Source organism: Oryctolagus cuniculus, chromosome 1 (genome assembly GCF_964237555.1).
Source record: "Oryctolagus cuniculus chromosome 1, mOryCun1.1, whole genome shotgun sequence".
Taxonomy (NCBI): Eukaryota; Metazoa; Chordata; class Mammalia; order Lagomorpha; family Leporidae; genus Oryctolagus; species Oryctolagus cuniculus.
In genome coordinates this window covers 236063558-236078842 of record NC_091432.1, presented here as the reverse complement: position 1 = coordinate 236078842, position 15285 = coordinate 236063558, and the positions used below count along the sequence as shown (strand labels likewise).

The 15285-nt window shown below is 68.0% G+C and overlaps 1 protein-coding gene and 1 long non-coding RNA gene across 2 annotated transcripts in view; one reads left to right on the top strand and one right to left on the bottom strand.

Annotated features, from left to right (window-relative positions):
* COL5A1 (collagen type V alpha 1 chain) overlaps positions 1-1406 on the bottom strand; it is a 106488-nt gene extending 105082 nt beyond the window's left edge. Inside the window, exon 1 of the mRNA XM_070066681.1 lies at positions 1348-1406. Coding sequence (XP_069922782.1) covers positions 1348-1396 — 49 coding nt within the window. The 5' untranslated portion in view covers positions 1397-1406. The remainder of the gene's footprint in view (positions 1-1347) is intronic.
* Positions 1407-2535: 1129 nt separating this feature from the next.
* LOC138847546 (uncharacterized) lies at positions 2536-3887 on the top strand. Its single transcript, XR_011385425.1, has 3 exons — positions 2536-2673; positions 2924-2986; positions 3754-3887. It is a non-coding gene; the product is annotated as an uncharacterized lncRNA (long non-coding RNA).
* The last annotated feature ends 11398 nt before the right edge of the window (positions 3888-15285 follow it).

Sequence of the window (15285 nt, the reverse complement as noted above, 5' to 3'; positions counted from 1 at the left end):
AAATAAACACAAATAAGTTTTCATGGGAAGATTGTTTCTGGTGATGGCACAATGCCGGCTGCTCCTGGAGCCGCGCACCTCCCAGGGAGCCGCGGGAGAGAGCGCCGCCATGCTTCCGGTGCAGAGATGAGGCCAAGGACCCACCCAAAACATGAGCTCATCGTGAGGAGCCGGGACCCGACCCCAGACCTCCACAGGGGGCCCCCGTGCACCTGCCGCTGACCCTTGACGCCTTCTGGAGCCAGAGGGAGGCACGGCCGGTTGCACCCAGACTCACCGAGCAGCGGTCAGCAGTCTCCCAGGCCCGGCATCCTCTGTGCCCTCCTGCTGCTGGACAGCCCGTGGAGCAGTGGGCCCCCGGCCAGCACCGAGCCGGCTGGGGGCCGCCGGGGAGCAGGACGCCCGGTGCCTCCCGCCGCTGCCTGAGCTGCAGCAGAGTGGCTCTTCCGGGCCTCCTCCTCCTCTTCCAAGATGGCCCGGGGTCCCGCTGTCCGTTTCCGCCCTCAGAGCACCCGTGACCAGCACCCAGGGCTGCTCCCCAGGGGGCTGACGCCTCCTCCTGCCCTTAAGGGGTCGTCCCTGTTCCCAGAGGCTCTGCCTATCTGGGGACCCCCGGGGCGGTAGCCAGATCCGGTCACCCCTTCTCTTCCCCAGCCCTTGCAGAGGGGGCGCAGGAACGCGGGCAGCCCAGCCCCGGAGCCAAGGTTCTGCTGTCCCTCAAGAGGTCCTGGTCCCCGGGACCCTGAGGCTGCAGGGCCCAGGAGGCCGGGGGGCGCGGGGCTGAGGTCCGGCAGGGAGGCTGGTACTACCCCCCACCAGCAGGGGACACCCTGGGGCAGGGGAGTTCCTCGGCTGCCCAAGTCCACACGGCACCTGCTGCCGTGTGGGGACCAGGCCCGAGCCGCTGGCTGCGCGACCCTGTCCCCCAGCTTGGCCGGTCGGAACTGGGGGTGAGCAGCAGCTCTTCACGTCCCCCCGAAACTCACAGGAGAAGGGGGCAGAGGGGCCTGGCACGTGCCAGAGGCTGTGAGGGCGCAGTGCCCTGCCCCTCCGGCTTCCCGCAGCTGCCGACGCCGCCCAGCCTCTGCCCTGCCCCGCCGGCTTCACCCGTGTGGGTCCCTCCCCCGGAGAGCCCAGCTCGGAGGTGGGGAGAGGCTCAGAGAGGCGGGGAGCTGCAAGAAGGTGTGGCTGAGCCAGACTCCAACCCAGACCTCCCACCGGCCCTCGGCCACCGCAGGGGCAGAGAGAGGACCGAGAGCAGGACGAGCTGGCTCCTGGAGCCCCAGCCGCAGCCCCCGCCTGGGGACCGGCCCCTGCTGATCCCCCGCTCTCTCTCTGAGAAGTTACCTGGGAAAACCCAGCCCTTGAGGGGCCTTGGACAACGCGCAGCCATCATCGCCCGGGTTCCGGAGCATTCCGGGGGCGGGGGGGGGGGGGGCGGGTGCCGCGGCGAAGGGCCACAGGCACAGTTCCGGAAGCTGAGGTCTGGGATGGAGCGGAGGGCAGGGCTGGCCCTGTGCCCCACGCGGTGACCCTCTGTGACTGTCCACGTCCTAATCTCTGCTGAGGCCAGGCCAGGGCCACTGATGGCCCCCTTTGACTTCGTCGTCTCTCAAAGGTGCCAAGTTACCCGTGAGCCTCAGGGCCATGCAGCTCAGCCCAGGACCCCAGCCCCAGCCTGGCCAGAGCCTCCCTCCGCACGCAGAGGGTCACAGCCGCTGCGACAGGTGCCTGCCGAGCCCACTCTGGCGCCCAGGGAGGGATCCCAGGCCCCCAGAACATGTGGTCATGCCTGTGGCCCCCCACGTCCAGGGGGGCAGCTGTGGGTGCGATCCCAGCACCCCAGGTCCAGCCCACGGTCTCGCCCCATCAGGACGAGTCGGGGTGAGTGAGAGGCCCCGGCCAGGCCCAAGCAGTCCTGGGAGAGACGCCGTGGGAGCACGCCGAGCCCTCCAGGAGCCAAAGCTCCTGTCACCCCGAGAAGAGAAAGCCTCCTGCCGCCGCCCCCGCCCCACCTGCCCCCAGACAAGCCGACTTCTCTCCCCCTGCGCGCCCACCAGGACCCCCAGCCCAGTGAACCACACGCAGAAACAAAGCCAGCCGGGGGGTGGGGGCATCACCTCCCTCCCTGACACAGGAGACTAACAGCCTCCCGTGGGCCCCGAGCCGAGCGGCTGCGTCACACAGGGGCTGCGTGGTGACAGCAGCGGGCAGAGCAGGCCTGGCGTCGCCTGGCCTCCTGGCCGGCTGCTGTGTGTAACACGGCTTTGTTTCCATGTTGTGTCCACAGAGGCCTGGCTTCGCTGGACCCACCCGGTGCCAAGGAAGCCTTGCAAGATGATGGCATTTCCAGGCGAGACGGTGTCGGCAGGCACCAGACGGACCTGAGACACAGAGTCCCGGTGAATTCCGACGGCGGTGAGCGGGGCCGGCGCACTGGGCATGCCGCCCCGGGGAGCAGGCCGTGGAGACAGAGGTCGCTCCGGGGACCCGCTGTCAGCCCCAGCAGCCTCGGCGGAGGTGGTCGCTAATGAGGCCGCCTGGGTTCCAGCAGCGGTGTTCGGGGCATCCACAACGGTGCCCCCACCCTGGACCTGCCCCTCAGCCGCACGGCTGGAGCTGCCACCAGGGCGTCGGGCCCTGCGGGACTCGGCACCGGCAGAAGACTGGCGGGTGAGAGGCCAGGGCTGCCGTGGTGGCTGTGCAGACCTTTCTGGGGGCGCGGGTCCTCCCGCCCCTGCCCACCGGCTCCCCGGCCACACAGCCGTCCAGCGCAGTCAGAACCGGTCCAGGCCGGGGCAGTCTCCCTGGGTGGGAAGATCGGGGTTCCCGCCCCCGCTGGGTGGGGTCATCCCCGGAGCCTGCGGGAGGGGCCTTGGGGCCTTGGCTGAACCTGAACTTGCTGTCCCCGGACACCCTGCAGTGACAGCATTGGCTCCCAGGGGACCTGGCCCAGACTCTGTCGTCCAAGCACTTCTCCCCACAGGTGGGTGGCAGGGGGGCTCGAGCCAAGTCCCAGACCTCTAGGGAGCCACAGGCAGCTGCAAGGGACGCTGGGCGTCAGGGGAGGGCAGGGAGGCCCCCTGCGGAGCTGGCATGGGAGCTCAGACCAGGACACCAGGGCCAGGGCTGGTGCTCAGGGGGCCCGGAGAAGCTGAGGCCCCTGCAGCGGGGAGCCTGGGGGTGCAGACAGGAGGGCAGGGGCTCGGGCGGGGACACTCAGTCCAGACAGGGATTTGGCCTCTTCCCAAGGGAGAGGGGACGCATGGAGGTTTCAAGAGGAGAGGGCGATGTCGCCTGCCTTCTAGAAAGATCTCTGACTTCGGGGTGGGGTACAGCTTGCAGGAGCAAGAGCAGCCAGGGCCCCCAGTGGGCCCCCAGCCCAGCTTCCTGGGAGAGGTGAGGCAGCCTCGAAGTGGGCGGGGCCAGCCTGGGGCCTCCAGGAGCAGGGGCCGTGGTGCCCAGGGCACAGCCCAGCCCATGCCGTGGACACTGTCAGCTGCAGAGTGCCTGCCCAGCAGGGTCCCTGGCACCCACGTGAGGCAGGCCGCCTCCCCGCCCTCTCTCCCACTGCGGGATGCACAGCTGGCCTCGTCCTGGGGCAGCAGGACCATGGGGCTCCGGCAGGGCGTCTGGCTCCGTTAGGCTTTCCCCCAAACCCCCCCTCGCGGCTACCACGGATACCCAGCCGCTCGGCCCTGGGCCCGGCTGTGCCCTGAGAGAGGATGGAAGAGCACTGCCCCCATTTCACAGGTGACAAAACTGAGGACTGTAGAGGGGAGTGGTGTGTGTCAGGTGGCAGCAGCCCAGGGCGTCTGAGCAGCTGGGTCCACGGCGCCTGCTGCCGTCATTGGGCCGGGGGCCACGTCTCTCCCCGCAAGGAGCAGGGCTGCCCGCTGCGCCGAGGGAGCCGCCAGGGCCCGTCAAGTCCAGCCTGCTCGAAAACACCCCACCCTGGAGCCGGCGTTGGGTGCAGCCGGTGAAGCCCGCACTCGGGACGCGGGGACACCGGGGCGGGCGTCCTGGCTCTGCTCTCCCTCCCCCTCCTGCCGACGCACCCGGGAGGCAGCAGGCGACGGCCCCTGCCACCCACACGGGAGCCACACATTCGGTCCTGGGCTACCGGCCTCGCCCAGGCCTGGCGCCGGGGTCTTCCACACAAGCCCCCTGCCCAGCCCCGTTACCAAGAAGGGCCCAGCAGCAGGCTTTGGGCGGAGGCGTGAGCACATCAACCCAGGCCAGACACAGGACACTGGACCGCGGTCCCCGTGTCCTCACCCCGGCCTCCCCGTGGCTGAGCAGGCCGGCCCCAGACAGCCCTGCTTTGCCGGTGCCCAGGGGCAGGGGCAGAAGCCCCACGCCCGAGAGCGTGTCCCCGCGGGAGGGCGTGTCCGCCCTGGCCAGGAGCCGCACGCCCAGGCCGGCCAGGCACCGCTGGCACTGTTGGTTTTTCCAGGAGGCTTGGTTTTATTTGTTTTCATTTTAGTATTAAACCAATGTTTTTCATGGAAATAGCCCTCCTATTAGAATTTCTTCCATAAGAGGAAGCAGAAAGGAGGGCAGATCGCAAGCGAAGCTCCCGAGCTGGAACCCACGCCAGGAGGCAAAGCCGTCCGTTGCTCCGGACGCAGCGGAGACGAGGCGGAGGGGCGAGGGGGAGCGAGCCCGGCGGGGGCCCCGGCGCAGGCACAGCCCAGTCTACGGGCGAGCTCGCACGGGGCTTGGGAAATGGCCCGGGCCAGGAGTTCCCGTGCCAAGCTCGCCCCCTGCTCGGGGCACACGCCCAGTCCGTTCCACCCCAGCGCAAACAGGTGCTGATCCACGGGTGGCTGACCCCCAGGGCCTGGGGCACCCCAGGAGCAGCTGGAGGAGCCGGTGAGGCTCTGGTGCCAGGCAAGGCGTCAGCCTGGCGTGGTCGGCTGACAACGGCCCCTAGAGAGACAGCCGCGTCCCTGCCACCTGCAACGAACGGTGGCCTTACTGGGGAGGGCCTGGACAGCGGAGCTTACATTGGGACCTCAGCAGGGAGACTTCCTGGGCCACCCGTGGGCCCGAAACGCCCCTGCGATGGCCTCACCACAGGGGGCGGGGTGTTCAGATGCAGACCTGGGGGGAGACGGCCGCGGGAGAGAGGAGAGAGGCAGCCGCAGACCAGGGACCCGGAGCCTCCAGGGCCTGCGAGAGGCCGGAATGACCCCCGCTGGGCGTGCAGGGGGAGCACAGCCCTGCCTGCGGGGCCCTGGCACCCGGCCCGGGAGCTGAGAGGAAGCCCGGGCTTCCAGCCCCAGCAGGTGCCTCACCACAGCGGGCCCAGGACGCCCTGCTCCGGCTTCTGCAGCCTCCTGCCCGGTGGACAGCCCGAGAGCGGGGCACCCTGAGGAGGCTGCGTGTGTCAGCAGGGGGAGGGGTGAGATGGGCCGCACCAGCCGGGACCCATGAGTGGACCTGGTCCTCGCTGGGCCAGTGGGGCAGGCCAGGGAGAAGGCACTGGACCTGAACTTGCTGGGGACACGGTGCCAGCCAGCGGGGCCTGCACGCCACCACCCAGGCCGGGCCCCTGCAGGAGGAGGAGGATGGGCTCCGAGGGGGGGAGGGGCCAGGGAAACAAGTCCCAGCCCTGAGCCGTTGTCCCGCCAGGCGTGGGGCCGGGGCTCTGGCGGCTCTGGCGTGGGCTCCGTCCAGGACTTGTTCACGGACTGGACTCCTGGGCATGTGGTGTGTTCTCAGCACCAGCCACGCCCACCGCACGGCAGAGTCCCGGGGTTCCTGCCGTGGACAGCGTGAGCTGCTCCGGGGCCCGAGGAGGGGCCGGCAGGGGAGGGGCCCAAGCCCACCCAAGGGGCCGGTGGGACAGGGCGCCCGGGTTTGCATCAGGGGAAGCCACACGAGCAGCTGTGCTGGCAGATGCGTGGGGGAGGAGGCTCCTTTCAGCAGAGAGCTGGGAGGAAGAGGCAGGACGTGGTCCTCCAGGCCGGGAAGGGGGCGTGGCCGCCTGACCGGACAGGTGGAGTGGACGTCAGATCTTCGGCTTGCACAGGTCTGCAGCTCAGGCCCCCGGCCTGGGCAGGGCAGCTGCAGGCGCCCAGGTCTTAGGACTCTCACCTAAGACCCTGAGCTCGGCGCTTCAAGGGACTGGAGTCGGAGGAGTGGGGGCTCCCCCTGCCTGCCACCCCCTGTCTGTCTGGGGAGCTGGGCGCCACCAGCTGGCCTCCCACAGGTGCCCACCCGGGCTCACATGCCGGCCTGGCAGCCCAGGCTCGCGGCGACCAGCCCCCGGGCGCTCACAGCCCACCTCTCGGCTCAGGAAACCCAAGGCTCAGCCGAGGAGCACGAGGCCGAACGTGGGGCACGGCGTTAATGAGACCCCGGCCGGGCACCTCCGGCCGCTGTGCCCGGGAGGCCCCATCCATCCAGCGGGGCGCCCGCCAGCACCGCTGCTCCATTAGGAGTCGCCCCTTTGAAGCTCCTGGGCCCAGGCCAGTTTGGAAGCCGGGGACCCGGCTCCAGTCAGGAGAATAAAAGCAAACACAGGCTGACACGGATTCCTCTCTGTTGCTGTCCACAAGAGGTCTGTTTTGGTGGGAACCAGGATGCGGGTTTTCTGTCCCTGCAGACTCCCCACACTGGGCAGGACGGCTGCGAGGGTCCCGCACAGCGCGGAGGGGGCAGTGGGGAGGGGGCAGCGCCCGGCCCGCAGGAGGGCTGCTTCCAGCTCTTCCTGCCACTGACCCTCTGCTGGAGACGGCCACCCTGGGCTGTGGGCCCCTGAAGCCACGGTCCCCACTGCAGCTGACTCAAGTGGAGACACGGACGCCTGGGGCCGGCGCCGTGGATTAGTCACCGTCTGCGGTGCCGGCGTCCTGTGTGGGTGCCGGTTCAAGTCCCGGCTGCTCCACTTCTCAGCCAGCTCCCCGCTGATGCACCTGGGAAAGCAGCAGATGGTGACCCAAGGGCTTGGGCCCCTGTGCCCACGTGGGAGACCCGGATGGAGTCCTGGCTCCTGGCCCAGCCTCCGTCATTGTGGTCATTTGGAGAGTGTAACTCTGCCTTTCAAATAAACACAAAAATCCTAGAAAACAAACAAACAAAATGGTGCTGACACCGTCACAGCCCGCCAGGTGCAGGCGTAAAGAACAGGAGTGCTTCCCGCCAGCCGGCTGCACACGGCGAGTGAGACACAGCCTCGTCATGCCTCGACTTTCTCATCTGTACAATGGGGGACCTGGGGGCTGCCAGGAGCACTCGATGAGACCACAGGTGCCCTGAGAACCTGGGGCACAGGGGGCATCGGATTCAGCCTTGCAAGCCTCCCCCAGAGCCTCTGGGAGCCCCCACTGTGGACCCTGGGAACTGGTGCCTGGCCCGCCCCCTCCTTCTCCCCCGACTGACGGCTTAGCCAGGGCTGCGTCCACTTTGCAGATATAGAGGACCTGGCGGTGGGCTGCAGCGTGGTCTGAAGCCCCCCGCCTGGGAGTCCCCTCCCCGCCCAGTCGGTGTTCAGGGAGGCCCTGGGGGCTGTGCAGAGCCGGTACTGACCCCCATCTCTTCCTGAAGCTCTCCGGGGCAGGTGGGAAGGGGCTCCTCCCACTACCCCCGCTGCAAGCTTGGACTTCCACTGGGGCGGCCACCCAAGGGCCTGAGACGCCACCCACCCTGCCCAGCTGCCGGCCTCTCCATGCAAGTCCGGCCCCCACGGAGCCCTCCCCACAGCTGCTTTTCTGACCCGAGCTTCGTTCCCGGGGCACCTCGGGGTCCGAAGTCACTTCAAACCCCAGCACTTCCAAGCTGGGGTGCTCAGAGTCCAGCTACTGGCCACTGGCGCCCTCCCCACCGCCCTGGGGGTCTGGGCCCCAGGTGGAGAGGTGGGTGGGGGCTGCCTCCCACCCGCTAGCAGACTGCTGCCTGCTGGCTCCCACTCCGCCAGCTGCTGCACATCCCGGAAACAAACCACAGTGCTACGTTTTGTTTACTTGTAAAACAAATTGATACAGGGAATGTTGGCTTCGCTGGGGGCTGGACGCGGTCTTACTGGGAGCAACGGCTGTAGGTGCGGGAAAGAGTCTGGGGCCAGAGTCCTAGAGGAGGGACCGTGCCAGTCTGCGAAGGCCGCACTGTGCTCGCTCGCGCTCGCGGGCCACGCGGTGTCCCCAGGCATGGCGCTACCTTAGTGTTCCAGACAAGAACCCGAGAGGAGAGAAGAAGGCGCAGGTGGGAGCCAAGGCTGTCCGGTCCCTAACCCCCTGTGCAGGAGGCTGTCCGGTCCCTAACCCCACGTGCAGGAGGCTGTCTGGTCCCTAACCCCACGTGCAGGAGGCTGTGTGGTCCCTAACCACGCGTGCAGGAGACTGTCTGGTCCCTAACCCCGCATGCAGGAGGCTGCCCGGTCCCTAACCATGCGTGCAGGAGGCTGTCTGGTCCCTAACCCCTTGTGCAGGAGGCTGCCCGGTCCCTAACCCCGCGTGCAGCGGGCTCCCGGCCACCAGCTCCGTTTTGCTCCCGTGAAGAGCAGCGGCTTCCGGAGTTCAGCACGACCGAGGGGCCCGCGATGGAGCCCGCAGCCGAGTGTCCAGAGTCCGCCAGGCGCTCTGTGGGTCCTTCAGACGCGAGTAGCACGAGGGGTCTTCAGAAGACAGGGGCCGGCGCTGTGGCACAGGCATTCCCTGTGGGCGCCGATTCAAGTCCCGGCTGCTCCACTTCCCAGCCAGCTCCCTGCTAGTGCGCCCGGGAGAGCAGCAGTGACGGCCTGTGGGGAGCAATCCGGACTAGACTAAGTTACTGGAATTAAGACTTATTCTATGCATCTGCTCTCCCACAATATGGCGCTGGGAGAGAAGAAGACAGCTTCTACACAGCTGCCTCCAGTTCAGCCAATGGACTGTAGGACTTGCTCCTGATTGGAGGAGAGCAGCGTGCTCGGCGTGTGGGCAGCCGAGTTGGGATTGGTGGAAGAGGACTATAAAGGAGGAGAGAGACGGCATGCACCAGGAACATCTAAGGGGAACATCTAAGGGAACCCGTGCAGCCCCCGAGAGAGCCGGCCGGCGGTGTGCCGCTCCCCTGCGGAAGTGGGGAATGTGGCCAGGGGGAACTGCCCTTCCACGGAGGTGGAAGGGACAGTAGCCAACCCGGGAAGAACCAGCAGCAAACCCGGGGAGGGCCGAGCAGACAGAAGAACAACGCAGGGTCCTGTGTCGTTCCTCCACGAAGACGGGGAGCGACATAATGGGGCCGTGACTTGGATATGAAGCCCAGGCAGGGTTTAGTGTCGTTCCCCCACGAAGACGGGGAGCGACACGGCCCAAGTGCTTGAGCCCCTGAATCCACGTGGGAGACCCGGATGGAGTCCTGGCTCCTCGCCCAGCCCTGGCTGTTGCAGCCTTCTGGGGAGTGACCCAGCAGATGGAAGATCTCTCTCTCTCTCTCTCTCTCTCTCCCTCTCCCTCTCTCTCTCTCTCTCTCTCTCTCTCTCTAAGATGCCTTTCAAATTAACAAATAAATCCTTTAAAAAAAGTTCACATTTTTTCAAATGTAAAACGCACATTCTGGAAAAGCTACACAGATGCCGAAACTGTTTTCCAGAAAAACAAACTCATCCGTGACCCGTGTTCACCCCTGACCCGTGTTCACCCCTGACCCGTGTTCACCCCTGGCCCCGTGTTCATCCCTGGCCCCATGTTCATCCCTGACCCGTGTCCATCCCTGACCCGTATTCATCCCTGGTCCCGTGTCCATCCCTGGCCCCGTGTTCATCCCTGGCCCCATGTTCACCCCTGCGCCCGTGTTCACCCCTGGGCCCGTGTTCATCCCTGATCCGTGTTCATCCCTGGCCCCGTGTTCATCCCTGGCCCGTGTTCACCCCTCCCCTGGTCCCATGTCCACCCCTGCGCCCGTGTTCATCCCTGCGCCCGTGTTCACCCCTGCGCCTATGTTCACCCCTGGCCCCGTGTTCACCCCTGCGCCCGTGTTCATCCCTGGCCCCGTGTTCACCCCTGCGCCCGTGTTCATCCCTGTGCCCGTGTTCATCCCTGCACCTGTGTTCATCCCTGGCCCCGTGTTCACCCCTGGCCCCGTGTTCATCCCTGGCCCGTGTTCATCCCTGGTCCTGTGTCCATCCCTGGCCCGTGTTCACCCCTGCGCCTATGTTCACCCCTGGCCCCGTGTTCACCCCTGACCCGTGTTCATCCGTGGTCCCGTGTTCATCCCTGACCCGTGTTCGTCCCTGACCCGTGTTCACCCCTGGCCCTGTGTTCATCCCTGACCCGTGTTCATCCCTGCGCCCGTGTTCATCCCTGTGCCCGTGTGTCCGCTGCCCGTGTGAGCGAGCCTGCGACGTGGGGGCCTCCACTTGCTGCAGCCTGGCTGGGAGGTGGCGCCCTGGCTGGAGTCCACGCGGTGTCCTGAGGTCCCCACAGCCACGGCCCAGCTGTCCTGCACGGAGACCGCTTGTGGGCTTGCTCCACCGTGCGGGAAAGCGTGCTGGGAAGGACAGCGCAGGTCACAGCCGGTTGCAGCCGGCGGCATGGGCAAGCATCGGCCGGGCCACAGAGCCTTCGAGAAGGCGATGCTGGCGGGAGGAGGGCCCGCGGGGCCAGCCTGTTGCCTGATTCGGCGGCTGACCTCCTCCCCCTCTTCCTTGGGGTGACCCTCCTCTCCAGGAAGACCGAGACACCGTCCACAGTGAGTCCTCGGGCAGCCACCGGCCAGCACGCCCTGTGGGTCGGCGGGGGCACCTGCCCTCCACCCCTCTGCCGTCGCCCGGCTGTGCTGGAGGGGAGAGCGGCTGAGCCCAGGTGCGGCCTGCGGGGACCCAGGAGAGGCTCCCTCTCGTCTCCGCTTGAGCTGGGGTCCCCAGGCTGTGCCCACCGGGCCGCCTGTGTCCCAGTGGAAGGGGCCCACGCCCAGCGCGGAGGGGCCTGTCTGGGAACAGCGCCTGCCGTGGGGCCCGGACGTGAACCTCGCCGCTGAGCCGCAGCCTGGGCGCCCAGACAGGCTTCCCGGCGGTGGCTCCGGGAGCGAGGGCGAGCCGGCGGGGGAGCCAGCAGCCTGTTTCTTGAGCGTGAGTCAGGCAGGCTTGGCGGGAGCAGGCTTCTGGTTTCTACATCACCGCTGCCTATTTCTGTCCCCCGCGAGCCCGCGGAGTCGGCCCGGCTTCCCTCGTGCTCTGGAGAACTCATCAGGGCGACCCAGAGGAGGGCCGGTGCCTGCTCGACTTTCTCAACCCGCAGAGCCGCTCCCGGCCCCTCCCCCTCCGCACAGCCCTGCCCTTCCTGCCTCCCCCACTAACCGAGCCCACGGCGGTCCCTGGCCCGGAGCCAGCCTCTCGCAGACATGCTGATCCTGTAAGATGTCGTGGGATTCTCCTGGTCCCAGGCTGTCCCCGGGCGGCCCTGGGGTCACTCGCTGGGCCGGAGAGCAGGCTCTGAGCAGCTCAGGTGTGGCGGCAGTGGCCCTTCAGCCACCGCGTGTGCCCCAGACAAGCACACAGAGGGGCGTAGGGGCCCCAAGGCGGGCGGGGGCGGGGTTGGGAGGGATTGGGGGGCAGACACAGCCATGCTGAATGAATGTCCAGTATCAAAGGACGCCAACAGGACGGGCGTGTGGACCCCCAGGAGGCCTGGAGGGCGTGGGGGCCGTGGGCAGGGATCGCAGGGGCTTTGCTGACTGGCACGGTGGCTTTGTCCCCCAGCTGTCACCAGACCGAGCTGAAGGCAGCTCCCTGGTGCACCTCTGCACATCGGCGTCCAGGCCTGGTTCACGGGGGCCCGAGAAGGACCCCCCAAGGCTCAGGGGTCTCAGATTCACGCTGGGCCTCCTGTGGGTTCAGCCTTGGCCCCGGCTGCCCGTCCAGCTGCAAGCCACCCCCACCGCCAACCCAGGCTGCCCGCCTGGGTGATTCACACACAGGCTGGAGTCCGGTTTCTCAGCCGCAGCTTGGTAGACATTGGGGGCCGGGCTATGGTTTGTGGGTGTGGGGGGAGGGGCTGTCCTGCGCCTTGTCCCTGGGCTCTGCCCACCGGGCGCTCGAGGCCACAGACGCGCCCCAGACGTACCCCAGACCGCACACCGTGCATTCGGGCTCCGTGGCCAGCCTTCCTGCAGGTGCACACGTGTGCACCCAGGTCTGAGCTGGGAGAGGGCCCACTGCCCTCGGCAGACGTCACAGGACCCCTGCCCTCGACGGCTCAGCCCCTTGTCTGGTTCTTTGACTAAGGACAGACAGGACGTGCTGGCTGTGCGGCCCTGAGACAGGACGTGTCTCCCTGTGAGGAGGGAGACGGCCGCAGATGGTGAGTGGGTGCCGGCGTGGCCGTGTTGCAGGAGGCGCTCTCCACACACTGAGGCTTGCGTGTCAGAAATCTTCTTCCAAGCACGTAGAGACGGAAAAACCGCTGCGAGTTCAGGGCTCACCAACAGCGTGGGTGGCTGTGGCCGCGGCCGAAGCTCGCTGACCCTGCTGTGGCCCGGCCCCTCCCTGCGCGGGAAAGCCAGCAGCTGCTGCCGAGGCCGGAGCCACCGTGGCATCCCCACAGCTGTCCTGGCTGCCCGCCCCACTCGGACCGCAGCCCTTGACCCTGGGGGGCTCAGCCCGGGGGCCTCCGTCCGGAACAAGAGGAGAGCGCCAGTCGCCCCCAGGCCAGGGCGGTCTGAGGGAGGAGGGGGCCCAGGGTTATGGGAGGAGCTGGGCTAATCAGTGCCCGGGTTATCAGAGGGCCACTCTGCGCAGGGGGAGCAGAGGCCACTGGGGGCGGGGGTGTCACCCCTGCTGTGCGGCTCTGCCCAAAACGCCCCTCCAGGGACCGGGCCGCCCTATTTATAGCTCTGCCCAGCACCCTCTCAAGATGGCAATTTGGTGCCTGTGCATAAATCTCTCCTTCCAAACTGGTGCTCCGAAGTCCGCGGAGAGAAAGCCAGGAACCAAAATTGCTGGGCCTCCCGCCTGGCGGGGCCGGAGCCGAGACAGAGCCAGGGTCCCAGCGGGCAGCGGCCCGAGTGCTGCCAGAGGGCACGACACGTCGGCAGTGGGCACAGCCAGGGCACCGAAGTGGCCGTGGCCCTCGGCGAGCTCAGCTGGCCAAAGCTGGCCGAGTTGTGGGGACTGCAGTGGGGGGCAAACGTCCCCATGAACCCCGGTGTGTGTCCCTCGCGGGGCAAGGCCCAGGCCACGCCCTCTGCAGTATGGACACAGGCACCACCTCCCCACCCGAGCTGGGTTCCTCCGGCCGCCGCACTGTGCAAACACAAGGCCTCTGGAGGGTTGGACAAGCCATCCGGACCCTGCTGGCTCCCCGAGTGACACTGGACAAGCCTGGGGGTACCTTGGGGACCCAGCCAGGCACCAGCTGTGCAGAGGCCCTGGGGCCAGAAAGAGGGGGTTGGGTGAGGACGTTCCAGGTCCCCTGTGCAGCCCCGCCCACCAGCTGGTCCTTGTCGGTCTGGCCCTGCACATCGGAGCAGATTATCCCCAGGAAGCGAGGCACAAAGGCAGGACGAGGGCCTGGGCTTGAGACAGCGCCGTGTTCCGTGTTCAAGCCTCCAGGCCCAGCCGGAGACCCCAGCGACCTCCCTGGGCCGCAAGACAGCTGTGAAGCTCGCGGTGGCCGGGCGGGCACCGGAGAAGGCAGGCGCCGCAGCGGGGGCCCGGGACGCCCCTCCCAGCTCCGGCCCCTTCGGCCCCTGCACACGTTCCCTCAGCTACAGCCTCCTCCAGGAAGCCCTCCTTCCAGGGCCCAGAACCCATCAAAGCCCATCCGACACGCACCTCGGTCTGCAGAGAACCCCTTCCACCCCCAGGGCCCGCCCCCGTCGCTCTGCGCACCCCCCCCCCCGGCCCTGGGCACCTGCCCGGCACCCGCAGCCCCCGGCCACCCGTCCACAGGAGGGGCTGGCGGGCCAGGCACGTCCACGAGGCCGGCAGAGGGGAAGCGAACGAGCCCCAGGACAAACACATGCCGCGGATTTGAGGAAACGGAAACATCAAATCCTCTCCCTGGCGAGAGAACCAAGCGAGCAGCTGGAGGGCGCCCAGCAGGTTCCGGCGCTGGCCCCGCGGGCTCCGGAGCAGATGGCCGGAGCGCCAGGGCGGCAGCCAGCGCTGGGCGTCCTGCTCTCGGGAGCTCGGAGCTGGGAAGGGAGCCGGGAGCGGCCGCGGCAGGGCAGGCGTGAGGGAGGGCTCGCGGCGCGCACCGCCCCGGCCTCGCCAGGGTGCCCGATGCGGGGTCCAGGAGCGGCAGACGGGCTCCCTGAGAAAGGACGAAGGGCAAGCCGGCCGCGGCCGGGCCCGGCGCTCGGGAGGCAGGGAAGCCGGGGAGGGAAGAGAGCCTGTTGTCGGCGCTGAGGGGAGGGGCGGGCAGTTCTGCAGAGAGGGACCCCCGCCGGGGGAGGGGTCCAGCGCGTTCCGGCGGGAAAAGCCCCGATGGAGGGGAGGAAGTCAGCTTCGCGGGAAGGCACCGCCACCACGCACGGCCTCCCCCGGGCGCTCTCTGGGCCAGGGTCCATTTACTCCCGGGTGGAGGTCAGATCATGGTCACAAAGGCCCCCGAGGGCCCGGGAGGCCAGCCCTGCGCCCGACCCCCACTCCAGCCCCTCCCTTCCCCGGAGGCGGCTGGCTCCCGGTCCCCCACTGCTCAGCCCCCGTCCCTGTGGCCCTGGAACCCTGGCAGGGACAGCACACACCCAGACCGGGGCGCCGCCCTGCACAGCACGTGGCTGGGCGGATCCACCACGAGCAGCTTCCGGGTGCTGGGCGTGTTCCGGCCGGGAGTGTCTGGTCTGCCGGCGGCGTCCCCTCTGGCTGAGGACACTCGGGTCGCTCCCAGCAGGGGCGGCCACGGACGGAGCTTCTGCACACTCCCTTGCATGTGCGTGTGTGTGCGTGTGTGTGCGTGTCCATGCACACGCATGCATGTGTGTGCAACTGTGCATGTGTGTCTGCATGTGTGCGTGCGAGGGCCGAGGTCCTCATTTCTCTGTAACCCTCGGGGGCCGAGTGTCTGAGCCTCTAGGTGGTCCGGGTTTGCGTCCCCCTGGGAACCGTGGCGTCCAGGGTCTCTCCCTGTGCTTGTTGGCCACTCATGGCCTCGATCCCGACCCTCTGCTCCCTGGTTTTCCCCGCGCAGATCGGCAACGGTTCCGTTCCTCGCGCGCGCCGCTCTGAGCCCTTCAGCAGAGCCACACGTTGCAGGCAGTTTGGTTTTCCGCTCGTCCGTCCGCGGCCTGCCCGTCCCTGATGGCGCTGTCTGTGGCCGAGGCCTTCCGTGGCTCTGTGTGTCCCGGGCCGTGACGATG